Below are 23,330 nucleotides of genomic sequence, written 5' to 3'. Positions count from 1 at the left end.
GATCTGTAATCAACTCGACATATACATAATACTCGTGTACGATCCATAATCAGAAGAACCGGTCAGTGTGTAATTGGCCGTTGTGGGAGACACGATAGTTGTGTTCTGTCGGTTGTAGTATTCATTTTATTTGTGGTCCAGACTTACTTGTGGACATTACATTCCTACTGGTGGGAGAGCACTCACTACCTTCTTTTGCATATACTCATTCGCCACGACGATATTTGTTTCATTTCATTTCATTCCATTCATTCAAATTATTTCATTGACTCCTGTACTTATTAGAAAAAATATTTATTTTAATTCGTTTACTACCGACACTTTTTTTGCATCGCCAATTATTAAGACAACGTAAGTAATTTTTATTTTATTCCACAACTTACTCAGTCCATTTTTAATTTTTCGTCACTTATTATGCAAAAAAAAGAAATTTATTCATATTTATTCATGCGTAGTTTCTTTATTTTAAATTGGCAATAAATTTCTTACGTTTTTTAAAAAATTTAATGGGCGATAAAATTTTCGAAGTACAGAAAAAAAAACGTAAATTTTTTAGGAAGTGATTAACAAAAATTAATATTGCAAAACATAAATAAAAAATTAATTTTTACTTTTTTAAATTGTAAGAATAGTGAATGCGATTGACAAGAATTTTTAGTTAATGATCGAGCTAATAAGCGGAAAAAATTATTATAAGCATTGAAATAGATGAAGTATGCGATTAAAAAAAATATATGAATAAAAATAATCAGGAGATGTTGAGTACTGTCAAGGTTCTATTGCAGAAAGAATATATTGACAATAATTTTATAGATAAATCATCTGTACATTAATTAATGTACGGGAAAGAAGGAAATGATTACAGTTGTATGAAAAAAAACGAGACTAATATCCTTGGGTAAGAGTTTGTTACACTCGTAATGTATACTTATAGTGTTACTTTTGCAATTTTAAAATGGTATCCAGGTTAAATAGCTATTTTCACAAACCATAAATGTCCATCGGGACGAGATTCTCTTATTTTATAAAATAACTTAACAGTTAATGTCATTATTTTATATATAAATAAATAAATATATTAATTCATATCCATTTATTTTTCTTCCACTTATTTAAATTCATTTTTTGATTTATGGATATAATTTTGAAGACATCAATTTTGAAAAATAAAATCATTAACTAGAGTAAATATTATTATTTATAAAAGAAAGTTACAAATACTGTAAAAAATTTACGGAGTGAACGCAGATTAAATACGGAGCAGATGACTGTTTATTTATTTAATTCCCTCGAAGTAAAATTAAGTCCGAAGGGGAATTTTTTTTCAATATTGAAACTCAAAATCGGAGTGAATGGATTTAGAAAAAAACTAAATCACTCCGCTGGAAAAACAAGCTCCTTATTTACTCGTATGCGTATTGATTTTTTTTTGACTCCGAACTCCGAACTCGGATTTAAATAAAATCCGTAATTACTCCGAATTAATTACCAATTTTTTACAGTATATTTATATATAAATGTGAATTTATTTTCGAGACCGATAGTTTTTGTCGCCTATTTTCTCACTCAAAACCCACAATCAACGCATGTATATAATAGAGAAATTGCATTTGAGATAATTTTAAAGTATTGTCACGTTCAAATTGCCCATCACGATCCTGATTAATGGTAGGATCAATCGATGTAATAGTCTAAGTACATTGTAATGCATACAGTACTTACATATTATAATATAATGTAACATTTTACTCGATTTTAGTGCGCAAATTTATGTTTATCCATTTTATCAAAATTTTATCGTTCGACGACAGTGAAAAATTTACAACCGCAAGTAAATATTATTGTCTAAAGTCAATCATCTTGATTTTGTTCTTTGCCCTCTATTATCATTATTATATTATTATGAACACGGAAAATATTGCACGATATCTGTTACACTGTTCGATAGCGTGAGACGTCTTTTATGTAACCTAATGTACTATAAAAAAATAACTATTTTTTTTTTTTTTACAAGATGCACCTGATGCTGCGTCTCGCATCCTGGATTTCAGCGAAGCTGTTGCTGCTTTTGCAGCCGTTTTTTTGGTACCGCGACTGCATATCACCTCCAAAATTACCCCCGACTTCAGATTCAATGTTTGAACTCTCGGCTTGTCAATTAGCGAAAAAAATAAGACAGGGCAACGTTAGTTGGTTTTAATAATAATTTTTTTTTTTAATTTTACTAATGAGTTTCAAATTTATAAATCAATGCAATTAATTAATTAAAGATATCAAGTGAGTCCGTAGTAGAAGCATACATCGAAAGAATAAAAGAAGTCGAGCCCTTCATAAATTCGGTAGTTGATAACCGCTTCGAAGATGCTCTGCGTGAAGCCCGACATTGCGATAAAATGCTCGAGGCCGGAATTGTCACGACAATGCAGCTCGAATTGGAAAAACCTTTTTACGGTGTACCATTCACTGTTAAAGAAAGCTGCGGGCTCAAAGGTTTGTCCTTGACATTGTTCTCCGTCCAAGTCCATTATCCTGAGTACTTCAATGTCTTTGTACTTTTTTAAGGTCTCAGTTACACGGGATGTACTTTAGTGCGTTTGGGAATCAAAGCTGATGAAGACAGTCTCATTGTAGAAAGTATGCGGGCTGCCGGTGGTATTCCCCTTTGTGTTACGAATACACCGGAACTGTGTTCCGGGTTTGAGTCGACCAATCCAATTTATGGTACAACTCTTAATCCTTACGACGGAAGACATTCCGCGGGCGGATCTTCTGGCGGGGAAGTGAGTTTACTCATTTATTTGATCATTATTTATCTTAGTTTTGTTAATTAATATAAGTAATTTAAATTTTTAGGGCGCATTGATAGCTGCCAGTGGATCTCTTATTGGGCTTGGATCAGATATCGGCGGGTCTATCAGAGTTCCTGCGCTTTTTAACGGAATTTTTGGACACAAACCAACCCCTGGTAATTATTATTTTGCTGTAATTGTAGATACGGATGTAAAAAAATTTAATTTGTTTTGAATTCAGGAATAATTCCGATCAAAGGACACTTTCCAATGGTGGAAAATAGCGAATTTCAAAAGTATCTGACATTGGGTCCAATGACCAGATACGCGGAGGATCTTCATATGGCGGTAAAAGTTATGACGAGAGATTGTAAAAAAAATTTACGTCTTGACGAACCGGTTGATATTGCGAAGCTAAATGTTTTCTATTTGGAAGATATTGATAACAATTTCGGCGTCAATCCTACGAGTGAAGATATCAGAGACGCGATTCGTCGCGCCGCTAAACATTTTGAGACTTGCGGTGCTAAAATTAGCATAGTAATTAGCAGTTTTTTAATAGAGTTATTAAATATTTGTTTGTATGAGCAAGCAGTAAGTAATTAAATGATATTTTTTAGCCTGTGATAGAAGAGTTGAGTGATAGCTGTGAGATAACCGTGGCAAAGCTTTTCACGATGTCTGATATGCCCCCGATATTAATCCATCCAAGTGATCCAAAAGTGTGTCTTTTAGTTTTTTAATGCTGGAATAATGTAGTTGATGATAATGATAATGATCTATGGGTTATATTGATAAATTTTGTTGTAGGGAAAAGTAAACCCATACTTGGAATTGGCTAAATCAACAGTAGGCTGTTCAAAATATTCAAAATCAGCGATATTTATGGCTATTGTTAAAGAACTGAATGGATTGGTTCCTGAATCGGAATTTCCATATTATGAAGGAAAATTCAATAAATTACAAGAAAAATTACTGGTAATAAATCATGATACTGAAGTTAGCCAACAATTAATAATTTTTTGAGTTTTTTAGAAACGATAAATTATAAAAAAAAAAAATATTTGAAAAAATTATACATATAGTTTTATAAATTTTCTACAAGTGCATATTTTTGGATTTTTTTTTTTGTAATTAATTTGCTAAAAAAAAAAATCAAAAAATTTTTAATTGTCTGATAACTTCAGGATCATAATAAATCATTCATTATACATTTTACATACTAGCAATAGAAAAGAGGGTAAAGGGGGAGGGGGGTAAACTGGGTACTTGAGGAAATACTAAGTTTTATTTTTATCAAATTTTGAGGGTACCATTTTTCCCCTCCCCCTAATACTTTTGCGAATAAAATATTTAATTAATTAAAAAAGTTAATTTTCAAAATTTGGGTATCAATTTTTTTTGTCAATAATTTTTTCTCAGTGTACAAAAAATAATTGAAGGTTTAAAATTACGGGTAGTTGCATTAAAACCAAAAAACTTCTCCGTTTGGTTGCTGGAATTCCCAAAACAAATTTTAAAATAATTTTTTTTCCAACAGAAAATTTTGGATGACAACTCGGTATTATTTTTCCCAACATTTGTAACTACAGCTCCAGCGATTGGTCAAAGTATCTTGTTATCAATAGCAGGAGTATTTTGTCTTATTTGTAATATTCTTGGTCTGCCATCGACTCAAGTACCCATGGGACTAAATAAGCAAGGGCTGCCCGTAGGATTTCAGGTTTAAATCTTATACCTATTATCTTAAACTAGTTACTTGTTATTATAAATTATCAATAAAAAAAAATCAACAGGTAATCGCGGCACCTCATCAAGACAGACTTTGTTTAGCTGTAGCCAAAGAGTTGGAAAAAGCGTTTGGTGGCTGGATTCCACCAACAAAAGTCTAGTTTATAAATTTGTAAATTACAATAATCATTATTATTAATTATCACCATAGATATATATTTTGTAAAATTTGTACAGATATAATAAGCATTCATATGTGAAACATATTTTATTTAGACAAAACATCATGCAGAATATAACATATTTTTATTATTCTTAATAGTAATTAAACTTTTTTTTAGTCTCACTTTTGGCCCTCATCAAATTATTTATTATTTATTGTGTAATAATATATTAATGTCGCGAGCAAATATAAATTTAACTATACATAGCAATAATAATTATATACGCACGTAATTACGTACCAAAGACATTGAGATGTCTCATCAAATTTGTGGCTCATAAATATTTATTTTATTTAAATTATTCTTGAAAAAAAAAAAACAAATAACGGAAAAATACTTAGCAGTAATTTTTATGCAGCTTCTTCACCATATGAACATACGACCTCGTCTCCCGCGGGATAATTGACAGTAATAATATTGATAACAAAAAAGATAATTAAGGTAAAGCAAAAAATAATTGAGTTGTATTGAATTGAAAATAAAAGATTTTGTTCATATGAACAAATGGTATATCGATGGTCATGTAGTGTTTTGAAGTGCACAATGAGATATACTGTTATTTATATATTATATTAAACCGATAAACCGCGATAATAAAATTTAATCTAGTTCATTTCTTACGTTCACCGGGAATTATATAGGGTTTGCCGCCATGACGTTCCCATTCGCGATTAAATTCGTGCTCGAGAATTTCGGCTCCTCTTTTCCTGGTCAAACCGGTCTCTTCTAAACTTAATTCGCACATTTGCATATCATCTATTCCTGTAGGATAATATTATTGTTTAATATTTTCATCATGAAGGGCCAGTTTATCAAACCGGGTTTATTATTAATTCGCGTTTAAATTATTATTGCTGGTATATCTATATATCATTAATGTACAGACATACTAGCAACTTCATTTTAAACCCGGTTTGAAAAACTGGCCCTAAGGTCATTCTTAGACAGTGCCCCAACTTTTTAAAAATACGCAATGACTTTAAACTGTCATAACATTATTAAAATTTTATTAATTACCCTGATAGCCACAGGCCGTAAGCTGAATGGAATTTGACAGAAAAACTTGCCGTCAATTTTAAGTGAAACTTTTAATCAACTTAATGTCATTATCTGATAGTAACATTTTAAGTCAATTTGAATTCAAGTTACAGACAATCTACTATCAACTAAACCGCAACTTTCTGCTCTCCTACACGGAAAAAAAAATAGTAGTGGCTACTCTCTGAGATAGTACTGAGTACTTTCTGTAAAAAAAAAATTTCAGACAGTACTGTATACTATCTAGACTATATCCACTACTCTCTGGAAAGTACTGAGTACTATCCCGGACAGTAGTGGATATAGTCTAGACAGTAGTGGATACATTCTAGATAGCATACAGTACTGTCTAAAATTTTTTTTTACAGAAAGTACTCAGTACTATCCCAGAGAGTAGCCACAACTATTTTTTTTTTTTCCATGTACTTTTGCTGTTAAGTTGACTTCAGATTCCGGCCGTAGCTTGAAGTCATGGTGGCTTCCAGAGTAAAATTTTACAAAAAATGGGGGGCACTGTTTGATAATGGTCTTGAATGCTGATGGATTTGCTAAATTACCTGCTACTAATAAAATCGGAGGTTTATCTGGATGCAATTCCATTTGTCTTGCTACATATTGACCATCAAAGTGAGCGTACCACCACCCGCGTTTGCTTCCAGCATTAGGATTATCCGTTTGTCCTGCAGCGTTTGGACGAACGAATGGTATACGGAAGTATCGTTGTGACGACTCCGTTATTTGGTGTTTCAACGGATTGCGCGACGACTTAGCAGCTTGAAAAATAATTAAATAACAATTACACTAATCATTTAATATAACTAATAATTAATTAATTAATCCAATAAATACCTGCTTCCATGATCGATTTCGGAGCACGTTCGTTTTCATCCATCGTTGTGCGTCTGCGGTTCCTCGCTTTCCATGCGTGATAAACTTTCAGTCTGCGATGGAACTCATGACGACACGCCTAAAGAAGTAAACAAATAAATTAACGTTTCTTATAAATTTAAAGAAATATATATATCAAGCATAATTTATTTACTTCGAGTAATTCAATGTCACAAGATGTATTGATAGCGTCACGTAACTCGGAATATTTCCATTTTGATAGATCGTATTTTTTATTAGCCATCATCGCCTGATGATTTCTCACTTGCTCTGACCTAAATTAAGTAAACCAATAAAATTATTTAGCTCTTAACAATGTAATGAGTTTTAAAATAAACTTTAGCATGCAATACTGGATCCTAATTTTTTATAAAATAAAAATATAAATATAAATTAATTTAATGAGTTAATTTACAAGGATATTTTATGGTACACATAAATGGACGCATGCAAATTACACTGTTGTACACAAAATAAATAATTATTTATAATTCAATAGGTTAAAAGGTATACAATAAGAAATAAAAAGTTAGTAAAATTAGTTAAGTTGGTGTCAAGACCCTGAAAAGTTTGATACCTGTTGAGCCTGTTGTTGTTTGTTGTGGTAACCCGCACGTCTGAGCCACTGTGCAATTACATAAAAATTGGAATGTGAATATATATAGGTTTATCTTTGTACATTTTTTTGGATTGTGGCTTTTTTTTGACCAGCAAACGCCAGCGTTGTACGAACAACTTCACTTGTATGTTCGATGATTTACATGCCGTTCATATTTTATCATTTAAAAAGTAAATAAATGAATGAACTTACTTTCTGATAGGCGGAGGTGAATCTTCGACTTGTCCGTTGGACTCTTGGGCAAGTCGGACAGCTAGATCGTGATCGCGACGCTCCTGTTCCATCAGTTCACGATAATGGCTCTCCTCCATAGCTTCTTTTTCCAGTTGAACCTGTAAGCAATTATCGGGATGAGTCTTTTGTTCTAGAGGACAACGGGCAGTAAAAAATTTAGCGGAAGAAAATTATGAGTAAAACACCGCACCTGAAGACTCAGCGCAGCTTTTTGGTCTTCCTCTTCTTGTCTCTTTCTTTGCTCCTCCTCGGCTTTTCTTCTCGCTTCGATCTCCATTTTTTTCTTTTTGTTGTCCTCGTCCTCTTTCTTCTTAGCCAATTCTTCGGCTTTCTTTTTCCTTTCAATCTCCATTTCCGCTTGGAGCTTACGCAGCTTTTGCTCCTCTATTTTTTGCTGCTGTACTTTGTCTTGCAGATTGGCCATTTCATTGTTGACAGCGATTCTCAGTTTCGCATACAAGTTATCTATTTCTGTGGCCTTTATATTCTGTTCCATCTGTGAAAAATATCTGGCATTAATAATTAAAGCTTATAAATAAATAAAAAAATAAATAAATAACTAGTGAAGTTATTACTTTAATCTTTTTCATTGAAACATCGATTTCCGACTGTAAGTTTTTGATGTCATCGATACTCTTATCCCTTGCGGCTTTTAATTGATTTGCTATCTCTTGCATTTCGATAAGTTGATTTTTCAAATTTTTTATTTTCATAATTCCCTTGATACGCGGCTGGTGTTGTTTCATAGCAATAAACATTCGAGCATTTTTTTGTATCACGATAAGATGATTTCTCCGATAAATTATTTTATTTTTCAGTTTGATAACCGATAGCGCGCAGAACTGTATTTTATTCCACCGCGATTTGAGCAGCCATTTTTTAACATTCGCCACCAGTTTCTTCAAGTTCTCCGGATCTGACTTCATAATCCTGTCAAATTCAGCAAATTTACCGGGTTTGAAAAACACCCGAGTGATACCGAACTTGAAGTCCTTATTATTTAATTTCAAACTCTGCAGCAGAGCCTCGCAGAAGAACCGCGGCTCGAGTTTAGCCAACTCCGGCGGTAGATACGACTTGTACATATTGTAGAGTTCCTGAAAGGGAACGCGGCTCGGATAGCCGTGTTCCATTAGTTCGAGCACTGAAGTCATACCAGAACAGCGTAATTGTCCGAGTATGCTGCTGCCATCAAAGCTATGAGCAACCATTTCATTGTTAGGCTTAATGCAACGTACGAAATTAGTTCCATTACTCTTTAATTTATCCATAAGCTCACCCAACTGTGTTTTAAATTTACTGCCCACGCTGATGAACGTGAGTTTTCCCTTCTGGCTCGCGGAATGATTAGCAAATTGAGTGCGCAAAAAATTATTACCGCTCTCTTGTATCAGCCCTTCGAGCGAAGCATGCAGCGCGTCATTATTTTTTTCAATGAACTGATTCGTCTGATAGCAAACCCCACCCGCAAAGTGTCTTATAACGAAACCCTCATCGTCTCTCAGCTCGCGATGAGCTTTCAGCTTCGAAGTTCGCGGCAAAGTTATTCTGAAGTGTCCATTCCATGTGCGATGAACTTCGCTAGTAAAGTGGGCGAAGCTCTGCGTCGGTAATTTCGATTCCTCGTCTAGTAAACTAAATATCCCATTGGTTTTTGCTTCAATGAGATCGATGCAGTCTTGATTGTCGACGTAAGAAATCTTGGGAATGTTCAGCGACTCTTTGGCGTACAACTCCTGCTCGAATTTTAGAATCCGCTCATTGAAGAACTGCTGCAGTTTTTCGTTGCAGTAATTAATGCAAAATTGCTCGAAGCTGTTTACTTTGAAGTACTCGAACCCAGCGATATCGAGTACGCCGATGTAATAACTGGAGGCTTTGAAGGGAATACTTTTGTTTATGCGCGATACAATGTGATCAAACAGTTTGCTGTATATTGCTTTAGCTAGAGCGTCCCGGGCATTGTTCGCCTCGTATATCTTGAGAGGCACCATGATAACAGTTCCTTTGTACCCACCACGACTTGTCTGCATTACTTTTGATACCAGCGCCTCTTTTAGTTCCTCTGGGTCGACGCCCAGGAGTTTAGCTGACATTATAACGGACTTGGCAGTACTGCCGGCAATTCTGCAGCCGCCTCGCGTGTCTTCGGGATTATCTTCGAAGACAATATTGCCTAGATGAAGAACAGCTGCTACCATTGTGTAGATCTCCATTCGTTCCACTTCAGTGAGTCCGAGACGAGTGAAAGCCTATTAAAAAAAATAATAAGACATTAAAGTATATCCTGGCGCAGTCGCTTTAGTAAATTTCTGTTAAACTTTTTTATTGTAAAATTGACCTGATCAACGGCGTCGAAACCGTCAACGTCATCGAGAATCGGGTCGGAGAGACCTCCATTCTCGAGGTGGTTCCGTGATTTTTGAGCTTCATTGAGCTTCTTCTCGGACTTTTGGTTACAGAAATACTGTGAGCATCCGTTTCGTAGATAGTGAAAGTCGTCAGGCTTGGTGATACCAAGTTTAGAACGCAATTCTGTCGGCGCACCAGCGCACATCATGTAAAATATATGATAATTTCTTTCGTCTGGGCTCTGCAGACATATGCGGGATTTCTCCAACAGATAGTGGGATATAAAACCACCAACAACTTGACACTTGTTATCGAAATGCACTTCCATAAATTTACCGAACCGAGAGCTGTTGTTGTTCCTCTTTGTTTTAGCATTTCCAAAGGCTTCGAGTACTGGATTTGCTGTTTACACAAAACAATTATTTACTATACTACATATTATACTTACTTACAAATATAATATCTATATAAAATAATTTACCATCAAGAATTTTTTGTTCTATCGGGCCAGCAGTTGATCCCCATAAATCGCAAAGATAACGGAGTAAATATTTAGTAGATTCTGTTTTTCCGGCTCCAGATTCACCAGACACAATAATACTTTGCGATTGTTTCAGTACTTTCATGTCTCTGAAAGACTTGTCGGCTTTAAAAGTAACAAAAGAAATAAATATTTATAAAAATTGACAAAAGTTTCGCTGGATAAATTAATATACTAGGTACCTATGGCGAAAACATGAGGAGGTGTTTCACCAAGTGACTTTCCTTGATAAGCTTTTATGGTTTGTCGTGAGTACAAATCTTTAACTGGACAGTAAGGATTTACTGCAATGAGGATATTAGCAACGTAGCTCTGAAAAAATAATAAATGCCATCAATCATTGGCTTTTACGTTCGTGTTCAGAGCGTAATCTCAATTTCAAATTCGCGAGTGGGAGTTTCCTGCTAATGAGAGGAGTAAGTATCGTTCAACAAGGTATAAAAAATGAGTAATGATAATAATAATAATAAATAGCAACGTGAAAGTCATCAGTCACTATTTCGTTACATGAGCGAGCAATCTTTCGCAGGATCTCTTGGGTGTGAGAATTATTTTCACTGGCTACATTTTTTTACACCAAGTGTTGGCTTAAGTACACGCTAGAGCTGTTTACTCACGTATATCTTGTCCTTGAAGTAGCGAGTGCGTATATTGTTGAGGAGAGTCGCCTCATTCAGGTACATCAGGGCACCTGGGGGAGACAAAACGGTACGAGTTAATTAACTCCGGCAAAAAATCTAAGCGTAATTTATTTAATTAGTAGACGTGTTCTATTCGATCAGACAAAAGTCCCGAGTCGAAAGACAAATTCTAGTTTAATCCTCAAAAGTCTCAAATCCTTTGATGTTTTATTTGCCGCCCAGAAAGTAACTCTACTTTAGTACTCAAAGTCCTCAATGAGGTCTAAATGCGAATAATTTATCGATTTTAAATTGTAAATGAGGCCTCAAAATCCTCGACGAATGAAAAGTTATATTTCGGAGTTTGAAAAATTTTAGATAGAAAAGGGAGGGGAGAGAATACTTCGAATGAGACTTTTGAGGTTCAAATGCGGATAAAATTGTTTCTTTGTTTTAAGTATTTTGAGGCTCTAATCCCGATTGTGTTATTCCAATTTACCCGGGTCGAAAAAATGAACTTCAATTTCAACCTCGAATTGCGGCTGCAAATAAACGTATTCTAGAACCTCTATATTGCGCTTATTTTCGTTTTTGCACTATAGAGGTTCAAACGAGGTTCTATTTTTTGACTAGGGTAGTCCTAAAAGGGGTAAAATTGGCCGTAGCTACTACTTTGAGGACTAAACTAGGATAACTTTCTATACCGTAGTTTTAAAATTTTAAATTGATCCTCAAAAACCTCATTGAGAACCTAGAGACTCTAATCCGTATTTGTTTTTTGACTCGGGTAAATTTGTTGAGCTGTGAAAATTTAAATATATATGTGCGTAGGCGCCAGTGTACTTGCAATTGTCTTCGACGTCTTTGGTGTATTCTCCAGCTGGATATACTTCGTCGAGTGGGCACGTGCGTTGAGGATATTTTTTATCCAGAGGAACAATCAATGCGTCACCGTCGACCATGTCCGTGAATTTCCCGATTATAAAACCTTCTTTTTGGTCTCGGACCCATACTTGCTGGTTGTCCATTGTAATTACCTGCAACAAAATTTATTTATTATTCGTCAAGCACGTGGCGTTTTATAATTCAATATATATTTATAAAATTTACGTTTACAAGACAAGAATGAATAATAATTTTAAATGTTCGTTATCGACTCGGAAACACTAAAAGTGTTGCCGCGGTCGTCGGTGCTTCACTGGTACAAGTAATATATGACGTAGCATTGGCGAGTATTGTTTTTTTTTTAATATGATGACAAGTCTGCAGATTGTCAAGGCTAATCCGTTGTAAAAAATTATCGGTAACGAGAATAAATATTACTTAACTACTAAGTACTAGTAGAATTTTTTTTAGAAAAATTGCGCAATAAATAAATAAGTAAAATTAATTTTTATTTGCGAATACTGGTCGCTTATCAAGACGCATTCGTTATCGCGATAGCAAATGTCATATAACGATTGCACTTTTTTTTTAAATATGACTAATGTGCGGTATTAATTTTTTTTATTTTTAAAATTAAAGGGAATTGGAAGTTTTTGATAATTTTCATAGAGGAATTAAATCGTTTGAAGGAAAGTAATTTGTGTTCAGCATGTGGTGAACTTTTGACATTAAGAAGTTTGCCGTAGAGCAGAGTAAAAGCATTAAATAGGATTGTAAGACGGTGCGGTGACATTTGGGGAATTAATACGGTCACAGTGAATTGAACAGAGCAGTATTGGGATTAACATTTGAGTATAAAAAAAATTGGTATCAGCTGGATAATTATTTAAATCTGTAGCTTCCTTACTGTACAATTTTATCCTGTTTTATCTTCCTCTTATTTTGTCCGCTCCTTTTTTTACCACTATTCAATTTTTGTTCTTTCTCCCGTCTGCATCCCGTTAAAGATCTCGTAACGGTAAACGCCATCACGTAAACACTTTTGAAACGATTCTTGTATGCATGTTGAATCGACTTTTAGTATTTACTCTACAGGATGAATTCATAGACATGACAACTTTATGTTTATATTTTTTTTAAATATTTAAAGATTATAAATTTTAGTTTTTTACGGCCGACACTTAAATTTATACTAAATCAAATATTTTAGACGAGTCTATAGATCTATAGATTACGGATGGATAAAGATCCAGATGAAAATAAATATGGTAAAAATGTTTACCTACAGTTCATTCACCTTTCATTATTATATTTTTCTTTATTCTACTTTTTTTTCTTTTCATCTTTACATTCGTTGTACTCGAGTAGTCGTAACTACCAGCTGTTGTAAGACTCTTTTTAGTCCTCAGCAACTACTGGACAGTCGTTACTTCTAATGAAAGTAATTTAACTGCGGACCCTTCATATTAATGCTTAGTGTACTTACAGTACTATAAATATCATAACGTATATTTTTTTAAATTTCATTTAATTTAATTTTCAAAAATAACAACGTAATTGCAGTGGTTTAGGTTTTTAATTTTACGAGGCTTTCATTAAGTGTTAATTTGTCAGCTCTCACATTAAAAAAAAAAAAAAACATTTCCGCATTTGACATTGCGATTAATTTATTTAATAAAAAATTCAATGACACTTTTTGTGTGGATAAAAAAAAATTATGTCAATGATATAAGAAACATATAGCGACATAAAATATTATTTAATATAAAACTATAATAATTTATTGATTACAGTAGAATTGATATGAGTGAATAGATAAACGTGAGTAAAAAAACTCAGTTCTAAAATGAATCATTGCCGCTGATTGAACCCTATCACGTCCGGTGGAAGTGGGGGCACACGAAACGAACACGAAATTAGGAATTAAAAATATGTACCGAGAATATAAGGAATAGTGAAATGGGTAAAATTTATATATAAATAAAAAACATATGTATTGTATTGTATTGTGTTGTATTGAGCGTCAAGTCGTCAGGTGATGGAAGCAGGAAATACGTTGGGTGAGGCGCTAACAGGGAAATACGCATCGACGGGTACATTCATTCCAAACATGCCTTTACTTATGTTTATTTTTTTATTATCACCATAAATACCCACGGAATACGTAATATTTTGTTTATTAAATAACTTAAAAAAAACCCGACCCCCGGGGACTTTTTACTGTAGGAAAAAGTGCTCCTGTGTCCTGTGGGTTTCGATTCGTTAGTCAGCGAGAAAGTAAGAGCTGGTCTCTCCTGGTCACGGCCACTGAACCCGGGACAGCCAGTTACCCGTGAGCACCCTGGTATCACGCATCGCATGCGTATATATATTTAAATATAAATATATATATACATATGTATGTACATATATGCAAGCATGGTATTGTTTAGTGTAGGCCACGTAAATCTACCACCAGTTATGTTTGAAATGGAAGAAAAAAATAATAGCGATGGGCCGCGGACGCAGCGGAGCTCGTCGCGCTTCAAATGCAGTGACGTCGTCCTTAACTCTTTGCTCATGGATATGATAGTAATTGTTAGCGTCGAGAAGCACTCTAAGTATATTATTCAAGAAGTTGTTCATGCACTTTCAATGACCGTGGATGTGCATGTTTCGTAACACTATTAATATTTAAATATATATATTTATTATTGTTATTATTTATGAATTGTTTTCTCTAAATGTTTACTGACTACTTTGCTAATTATTTAAGTTAATTAGTAAGTAAGTAAAGATAAAAAAATTATGTCGCGTAAAATAATATTGATTGATGGCCCCATTGATAAAGTGCGTTGATAGAGTGCATGGTCATACCGCGGATTTTATATCAACGATGCATCAATTTAGAGGACTCAATAGAGCAATGATAATATTAATCTGGCCAAGTGCGGATATAATAGGAGTATTAACTCGGTAATTATTAAATTGCTCTGCGAGAAAGTAATTGCCGAGACGATTGCTAAAGTTTAATTATTTTTGTACCTCTACATCGGTTATATATGTATTAATTTTATTGAATGTTGTAATGTATGGTGTTGAATTGTATTTAAATATATAACTTATGATGATATGTGTTGCGATGTAACGTTACGGTTGTAATGCGTAGGATCCCCTATCGGCTATAAAACCTCTACTCGAATGAACTATCGTTTAATATTAATTGGTGCAACCTTCTCGCGCGATCATGGTCAGAGTCATGTTGCGAATAACGCGTGGGATGTACTGACTCATCTATATATTATAATAATAATGATAATCGTAATTTTAAAAATTTTTAATTAAAGTCACATCCGATCCATATCGAATAGAATTAATTTATTAAGTAGAATATCTGTAACTGTCAATTTATTACAACTAATCGATGCCTTTAATGCAATATTCAAAAATTAGAATTAATTTTTAAAATTTACTTTATAATATTTATTGTAGAATTTGGTAATAAGATGCTGGTACGTATACGTTCTATAGAACCGGCGATATATTACCAGTAAATTAATTTTATTCAAAATAAATCGGATGTGGTCTTAATTACACTAAAATTATGAAAATATGAGAATGTATTTTAATGCCTTTGAATTTTTAGATTGTGTAGATTATAAATTAATTTTATTTAATACTTTTGTTAATGTGCCCAAAGTAATACACTGTAAAAAATCACCGGGGTAAGTCCAAGCGGTGTAGGTGTTAAAATCGGCGGTGTTAAATTTCAACACCGAAAGCGGTGTGAAAATAATGCTGCCACCGGTGTAAATATTCTGTACCGGTGTTAAAAAAAAATCTCTGGAATTAAAATAACACCGCTGCCGGTGTAAATATTCTAGACCGGTGTTAAAATATTTTTTTTTGTGAATATTTTTACTTACTCGATCACTATACTTGTTAATAAATGATATTTTTTATTAATTTTCATAAAGAACTGACATTTTTTTGTGTTTTATAATCTTCAAAATTAATACTCTAAGCGGACGCAGTTTACCCTGCTTTTATACCGGTATTACTCCGCTTTTATACCGGTATTACTCCGCTTTTACACCAGTTACCCCGCTTTTACACCGATTTTACTCTGCTTTTACACCGGTGACCCCGATTTAACACCGGTATTTTTAACACCGGTGAATTACTCTTCCTACACCGGTGTAATTTTCTTTTAACACCGGGCGGAGTTAAAATGAGTCCATTTTTAACACTGCTCTTTTTACAGTGTAACATCAGCTGGAACAGTTAATATTTTTAAGACTAGATGCTTCAAATATCTAATGTGTCATGAGATAATATAAAATATTTCAAATTATGTACATCAGATCTTCATATTGTGTATTTCAAAATTATTGATAGAATTAATAATGAATAGTAATGTATGTGTCGTATAAGATATTGTATTTGCCGGTTCTGAAAAGGTTTACCCTACAACCGTAAAATAAATACCGACTAATTAATACAAATAAAGTAAATGACCTAACACCCGATGGGCTATTAGGTCTTTTACCAAATGTGTTTTAACAAACACATATATTTTGAAACTATTCATAATAAATAATAATAATAATCCAACGCACCTGTTATATTTTTTTTATGACAATTGATGATCAAAGTAAATGTATTTTATTCAAAATTCATCATTTCATTATTAATATAAATTTTATTTATATTTTATGGATTAAATAAATCATGATATAAAAGTAGGCTGCATGCAACTGAGAAGCCCGACGTGGATTTTCTTTCATCCTTTTTACGGTTTTATTTTTTCTACTCTATTCTCTTCTTTTCACCGTATATATGTAGCTTTATACCATTTATACTCAGTAGTCTATCATATGTACATATATGTATATTCATATACTACATATTTATTATACCTGTTTTAGTTTTATATTTAACGTTACATTATTTCGCGCTTCTCCGCGCTCATCATATCACATGCCGTGACGATAATAATCCACTAGTGTTGGTTCGGATCCAGGCTCAGACTCTTATGCAAGAACTCAATATATATATGAAGGATCTTACTTATGTTTGTTAACAAACCCGCAGGAACAACATATGGGCATGGGTACAGTAAGTAAATTGATCGCGATACAAGAGACAGGAGAGCTTCCAAGATTATGTTACTAAAAATAAATCATGTGAACTTTTATAAATATATAGACAACTCGATGACTATTTAATTGAATAAACAATTATGTCAGCGTTGTTAAATAAGATAAATGAAATTTATAAAAAAAATTGACAGTATTTATTTAAATGAAATATAATTGTCTCAAGAATGTTGTAAATTATTTCGTAATGATGTCGTGAGACTTATTGTGTGATGTTACAAATTGATAATAGTACCTACAATAAAACCAACTATATATTATAGTTGTACATATATAATATATATAATTTGGGTGGATAAAATAGACATTATTAATAAAGGGGAACAATGAAATAAAAGTTGAGTACAAAAGCAGGTATTTTTTTTGTTTAGACAAAAGTGAGTATTAAGTATACGTTAAAAATTGTAATCAAGACAATAAGAGGTGTATAATGATGAGAATGAAAGTGTAACTCCTTCGCTACTCGTTCATTGTGCAAGGTGAGAGTTTGTGGAAGATAAAAAAATTTTTGATTGTCTTTACTGATTTTTAAAATTTTTAACTTCCCGCTGTGCACAGAAGTAAAGAATTTCTTGGCGCCAGAAATTTTTTGAATTTTAAGTTCAAGACTTAAATTTCTAAGGCCAAGAAAAAATTTTATCTTTGCATAAATTTGTCTTCTTTTCCAATCATAATTCAAAAAATTTCGTGGGGTGGATAGAAATTTTTTTTGGAGAGTGAAAATTCCTTACCGCGGGAAATATTTTTTTTTCTTGTGTGGAAATTAAAAATTTGCAAAAAAACAGAAGTTATTGACTTCGGTCCGACTTTTGAAAATCGAGTTTTCATCAGGGGGCGGTTTTTTTATTTATGATAAATTTTCTTCTTAATTTTTTTATCCTGACTGTAGTCGAGTTGATCGATATCTCGTATCTCGTACTTGCAAGAACGTTTTATTGTTTTGTATTACAGTTAAGTGATGGAGAAGAAAATAAGAAGACAATTGTTAATATAGGGCACAGAGATCTCGTAACGTTGATATACTTGTTGTTTTTTTTTTCACTACAATACTAATGCAAGAGATTGGCTTGTTTATTATTTGAAACTCGGTTAATTGAGATCAGAGAAACGAGACTTAGTATCTTGCACCATGCAAACTTTTTTTAGCTTCATTTTAAATACATGCTAACTTATGTACGTATGGACAACGTATATACACGTATGTTAATGTAATTTAATTAAATTATACATATATATAAAATTAGGTATAGGAAGAGTCCATGATACAAATATCGAGTCTTGCACCTGTAAACTTTTAGCGTACACTTGTCGGTATACTTTTCAACTGAACGATAAGGCAACTGGTGTCAACGTTTTTATATATTAAAATATATGGGAAAAGATATGAGATATTTAAAAAAGATATATGTTCTGACTATTGTCATGAGTAGACAGTAATCCAAGTGAGCAAAGTCCTATTACATGAATTCAGTGAATTGAAAAAAAATAATAATAATAATAGTAATGAAATATTTATATTTTATCAGATGATCAATGGCTTGTACTTTTACTCTTGATATAATGTAATAAGACGGTCTGTTTGATTTATAAATGAATTAGATGAAAGTTGTCAGTGAAATTTAAAAAATAACTTTCGATTTAATTATCTAAGATGCGAAATTTGATTAAGTTTTTTTATTAATTATATAAATTATCTGACTGTCTTATCTCTATAAAGAAAAGTTTTTTATATTTTTTGTAGTAAAGAAATACGAAATTTGTAATGAGATAATTGGCGAATTTGTTGGGAAATTAATTTTTGTAGCGACATTTTGATAAATTTTGGTGACGTTAAATAAATGGCAGAAATTAAAGTCGTTATTTATTATCGGTCATTAGTTTTTTATGTCAACGTTTACTTTTGGAGTCATTGTAATTCAGCTTTTATCAGATAAGAAATAAATTGGAGTTTAAAATTATACGGTAATTGGAAATTACATGGCAATCTAAATTTACGTATGGTTATTATTTGATTATTTAGGTTTTAAATATTTTGGTATACGAAAAAAATTGTCGTATCTGAGTTTCCGTTGTCCTTGACAAGCGTATCGGTACAGGTGTCTCGAAATCATTAGTCATAACAAAGATGAACGGTTGAGAACCGTTTGGAAAATAAATTCAAACAGGTAAAATTAATTATCCGCGAATAATCTTTTGATTTTTCAAAATTACGAATGTCAGTAAATTTTTTCTTTTTTTTCAACCGACTACTGTACTGTAAATTAAATGTATGCTGTGTACTTACTCACAAGTTGAGTTTATAACTTTAGTAATCACTGTGATAAACACCCGACACAAACAGCACGAGGTTCCGCGCTCAACTGCCGCTCAGATCCTTCTGTTCGTTTGGTCTCGGATCTTCTCGTGCCGCCTCGTACCTGCCACGCGGATATACCTGAGCTCCAGTAATCATATCATTTTTCCGTAAATTTTTTTAAATTTTTCCGCGCCAACTTTGACTTTCAAAATTTTTTCCTGCCATTCTCTTGTCATTCAAAAAAAATTTTTGGAACTCCTCTGCTTCTGCAAAAAAAAAAATTTATAATTATTAAGATCTATGACAAGCGATCTCTAATTATAGATCACTGCTGTCAGTTTTTCATGTAATTTGACAGCTTACTAATTTTTTATCTCAACCATTAATTGGGAGCTTGATAATTTTTTTGAATTCTTATCAAATGAGTAACACAGGTAAAAGTGATAAGAGATTCTCATAAAGAGACATAGATGGAGTACAAGTACGGAACAACTTTTGAATTGGAGCGCTTTTACCGACAATAAATAATATTTAATTTTTATAAACAAATTTTTGAATTACCGCCTCCAAATTCTTTATAATTTCTTTAAAAAATTTTCTAATGATATTTTTTGGTAAATTTTCCTCGAAATATAATTTTGAAAAATTTTCACTGCCAGTACAGTCGATCTCTAATTTTTTTGAACACATAATTAACTTAAAAATATGCAATTATTATAATTAAAATTTAAATACCCGCGATATTGTAATTTTTGAACGTAAGAAAAAATCTAATTATTCATTTAAAATTTAGTGAAAGCCGTGTAAAGGGAATAGAAGGCTGATGCAGTCCGTTGGGTTTAGAGTTACCAGCTTAGTTCTGGTATTGGACCAGGTAATCAACTATCAAAGTATCCACGAAGCCTAGAAGTAAAGACTGAAGCTATAAAGCTACTATACGAACCGTAACCGCAGCAAGAATTTCCTGCCACCTGACACTTTGTTGAAGTTGTTGCTTTCGAATATAATTTATTGATATATTTATACTTTTTGCGCAATACTTAAAAGTTAACAACCTAGACTACCGTCTTATCATTAAAAATATTTTCTGTTATTCCCAACTCTGTAATAATTATAACAGTAAAAACCATTGTCAGTATAAATCAATAATAAATATGCTAATAAAATTTTTTTCCTTATTTTTATGACTCATTACTGGGTATTTGACGATTTGTTGTTTTCAAAACTTAAATACTTTCTAAAGTACATTTACACTCAACAATTTTAATTTTCACACTTATTTAAATATATATATCTTGTGAGTGATAATAAAATTAATTTTGAATGATTTTTAATTGATCGGTTTACGATAAAAATAATATTTGAACTTACTGTTGTCATTATTAATGTTATCAGAATTAAAATTTGATTTGCATAAAAATTTGTACGTTTTATTTTTATTATTTTGTAAAGCAAATTTTGCTCAATTTTAAACAATCAATTGCTCAATGAAAACAATCAAATTATTTCTACAAGGAATAGTATAATTATATTTATTTGAAGCTTATAAATGATAAGAAAAAAAATCCTTTGTTCCCTTTATCTTAAAACGGATGTCGAAAAATCGATTGATCTTTGCTGAGGATTAGATTCTATAAATATACATGTAGATATATATAATATATGAGTATTTAAATAAATATAAGTACACAAATGAATGAGAATATCGTGGGAGTGGCCAATGAGAGAGGATTTCACAAGCGGTTTAAACTTTTGAGCGGTTTGAACTCGAGAATTTAACAACAAACTCACACGCTGTACCTTTCTGTGACCTTTATATATTTTATTATACTATCTGATTATACAATAGGCCTTTTTTACGTAAAGAAATGGATCAAATTAATGTTATTCATATTTATTTATACATTAATCCGTTAATTCTTGGAAAAATAGTATAATTTATGGTAATAATAGAATGATTAGCAGATAGAATTAAGTTTTATAAGTGAAATAAAAAATATATACTAGTATATAAGTTAAAAAAGAGAGAATATGAGGTGAGTATGGTCATTAAAAGCTGTATAGATTACCTATCTAAATTGCTTATCTATTGTTTTATTTAAACAATGGAATTTATGAACCCCACTCGAATTGAAATTTAAAAAATGTCTGAATGCTCAAACTATACAAACTTCAATTTGATCAGAAGATTGCTTTTATAGAACAAAGACAAGCAACGTGACGCTTACGTGCTAGTGATAAAGATATGTAGTGATTAGCTCTTTTAAGTGTATCTTTATCTTTTTTAGTTAATTACTTGGCATTAATATATAAATAGATAAATTACAGACGGATAATAAAAAAACTACCAGCCATGTCTATTCTCAACCGAAAAAATTGAAATCCTCTTGTACCGTCGTCAGTAATTTTTTTTTTAAATCAAATTTTACTGAGTGTTCACTTCGTTTTGAAATTTTTTCGAATACATGGAAATCGGTCAGAAATTAAATTTGAATGAAACTAACGCCCGAAAAACGAGGGAGAGACACCTCGGCCCTTCAATACAGTAATGAAAAAATTGTAGTATCGATTGTTTTCTTTTTCTTTCGATTCAAAATTAATTATTATCTACTTCTTCAAAAAAAAGTCTAAATCGGACAGAATTCGAATTTTTCTGACATCATGACCTTAGCTGGCCTACAAAAATTATCTGTAGTATCTCTTAAAGTTTTATTTTCCTTGTTAAGACTTGACTATATGATTTTGTCTAAAACAAGTGTCTGCAATCGAGAAACTTTTCGACCATGCGCTCTCCTACGTAATTCACCTGTACTTGTCTCTCAATCTCCGAGCGCTTTATGCATTTTCCGTAACCGTGATCAGTAAATTCAAAAATCCTTTTTATTTTATTAAATAAGGGCTTGCAGTGTTTTTTCGAATACAAAAGCTGAAGTAAAAAAAAAAAATTCACTAACGAATTAACAGACAATCAAGATTATTTAACATTAATAATAATAAATACTTGAGTTATCTAAATGACCTGACGATTTAATCATACGCAGATGCGATAAAATAATAAATTTATAATGGCATCTCATTATAATTTCATACAAGTGCATCGCATTACCCTCTGCGGCCTTGAAATTTGCGTACAACATGGAAGTACATCAATAAACAGCTTGCAATTATTTCTTCTTTGCACAATGCGACATTCAATAGACCATTGCTCCTAAACAATTACTAATATTTACTTTAAATAAATAAACAAGTTTATAATTAAGTAAATTAGTTATCTAACGACTGAAAGTTTGCGGAAACAAGAAGACGTGAATTAAAAAATTTAGCATGGGAAAAAATATATTTTGCTTAATTAATTACAAGACGCCTACACAAGTTCTGTGATTATAAATATTGATACATAAATGACGTATATCGAAGCTTATTGGAAAATAGAATGTGCTGGTTGAGGAAAGGAATTGGTGAGTTGGGGTATAGACGAGTGGGGAAGTCAGGGTGAAGTGAAGCCAATTGGTCCTGAGGCAATGCATTATGATGCGAACGGGGGAATTCACCGTGGAAAGGTAAGAGACGAGGTCCCAGAGAGTCCATAAGCCGTTTATTCTTCTTCGCGGCGCCAATTTCGCGCATCAACTTGCCGTGACTTGAACAAGATTCTTCTCCTCTTATATATCTCAGTCTCACCGCAACAACAACACAACATAAACTAAAAACAACATTTATATTGCGTCTCTGTAATTCAAACTTACCTGCACCAACAGATAATAAATCCCCCACCTATTCAATTTTATTTTTTATTTCAAATTTATTTATCGTGATTTAAAAAGTGAACTTACAAAAAATAGTTGGACACCACCACGTGACACGTGAGTTTTACTATTTAATATTTTATTTTAATCGATTGTTGTAAATAATCCAGCAAATAAATTATCGATTGATCTGCTCTAGATTAAATTTTTAAACTCTGAGTATTAGATG

At 32.4% G+C, this 23,330-nt stretch overlaps 2 protein-coding genes across 3 annotated transcripts; one reads left to right on the top strand and one right to left on the bottom strand.

Annotated features, from left to right (window-relative positions):
* The first annotated feature begins 39 nt into the window (after nucleotides 1-39).
* On the top strand, nucleotides 40-5,208 carry LOC130675387 (fatty-acid amide hydrolase 2-like). Its single transcript, XM_057481040.1, has 10 exons — nucleotides 40-351; nucleotides 2,015-2,185; nucleotides 2,271-2,490; nucleotides 2,563-2,780; nucleotides 2,854-2,965; nucleotides 3,031-3,329; nucleotides 3,410-3,511; nucleotides 3,600-3,767; nucleotides 4,330-4,512; nucleotides 4,586-5,208. Exons 2-10 carry the CDS (start codon nucleotides 2,015-2,017, stop codon nucleotides 4,679-4,681), a joined length of 1,569 nt encoding a protein of 522 aa, XP_057337023.1. The 5' UTR covers nucleotides 40-351; the 3' UTR covers nucleotides 4,682-5,208.
* Nucleotides 4,583-19,491, bottom strand: LOC130675384 (myosin heavy chain 95F). 2 transcript variants are annotated; one of them, XM_057481034.1, is made up of 14 exons: nucleotides 19,344-19,491; nucleotides 11,884-12,073; nucleotides 11,034-11,107; nucleotides 10,599-10,728; nucleotides 10,357-10,521; nucleotides 9,865-10,277; nucleotides 8,099-9,775; nucleotides 7,714-8,019; nucleotides 7,482-7,621; nucleotides 7,248-7,295; nucleotides 6,825-6,945; nucleotides 6,632-6,749; nucleotides 6,340-6,555; nucleotides 4,583-5,506 (listed from the first exon to the last, which is right to left on the bottom strand). In XM_057481034.1, exons 2-14 carry the CDS (start codon nucleotides 12,062-12,064, stop codon nucleotides 5,355-5,357), a joined length of 3,741 nt encoding a protein of 1,246 aa, XP_057337017.1. In that variant the 5' UTR covers nucleotides 12,065-12,073; nucleotides 19,344-19,491; the 3' UTR covers nucleotides 4,583-5,354. The 2 variants fall into 2 exon arrangements, with proteins under 2 accessions (XP_057337017.1, XP_057337018.1); XM_057481035.1 differs by lacking the exon at nucleotides 7,248-7,295.
* Between the last annotated feature and the right edge of the window lie 3,839 nt (nucleotides 19,492-23,330).

The sequence above is a fragment of the Microplitis mediator genome, chromosome 10 (assembly GCF_029852145.1).
Source record: "Microplitis mediator isolate UGA2020A chromosome 10, iyMicMedi2.1, whole genome shotgun sequence".
Taxonomy (NCBI): domain Eukaryota; kingdom Metazoa; phylum Arthropoda; class Insecta; order Hymenoptera; family Braconidae; genus Microplitis; species Microplitis mediator.
The sequence above is the reverse complement of the archived record's forward strand: the minus strand, read 5'-3'. Positions and strand labels throughout refer to the sequence as shown.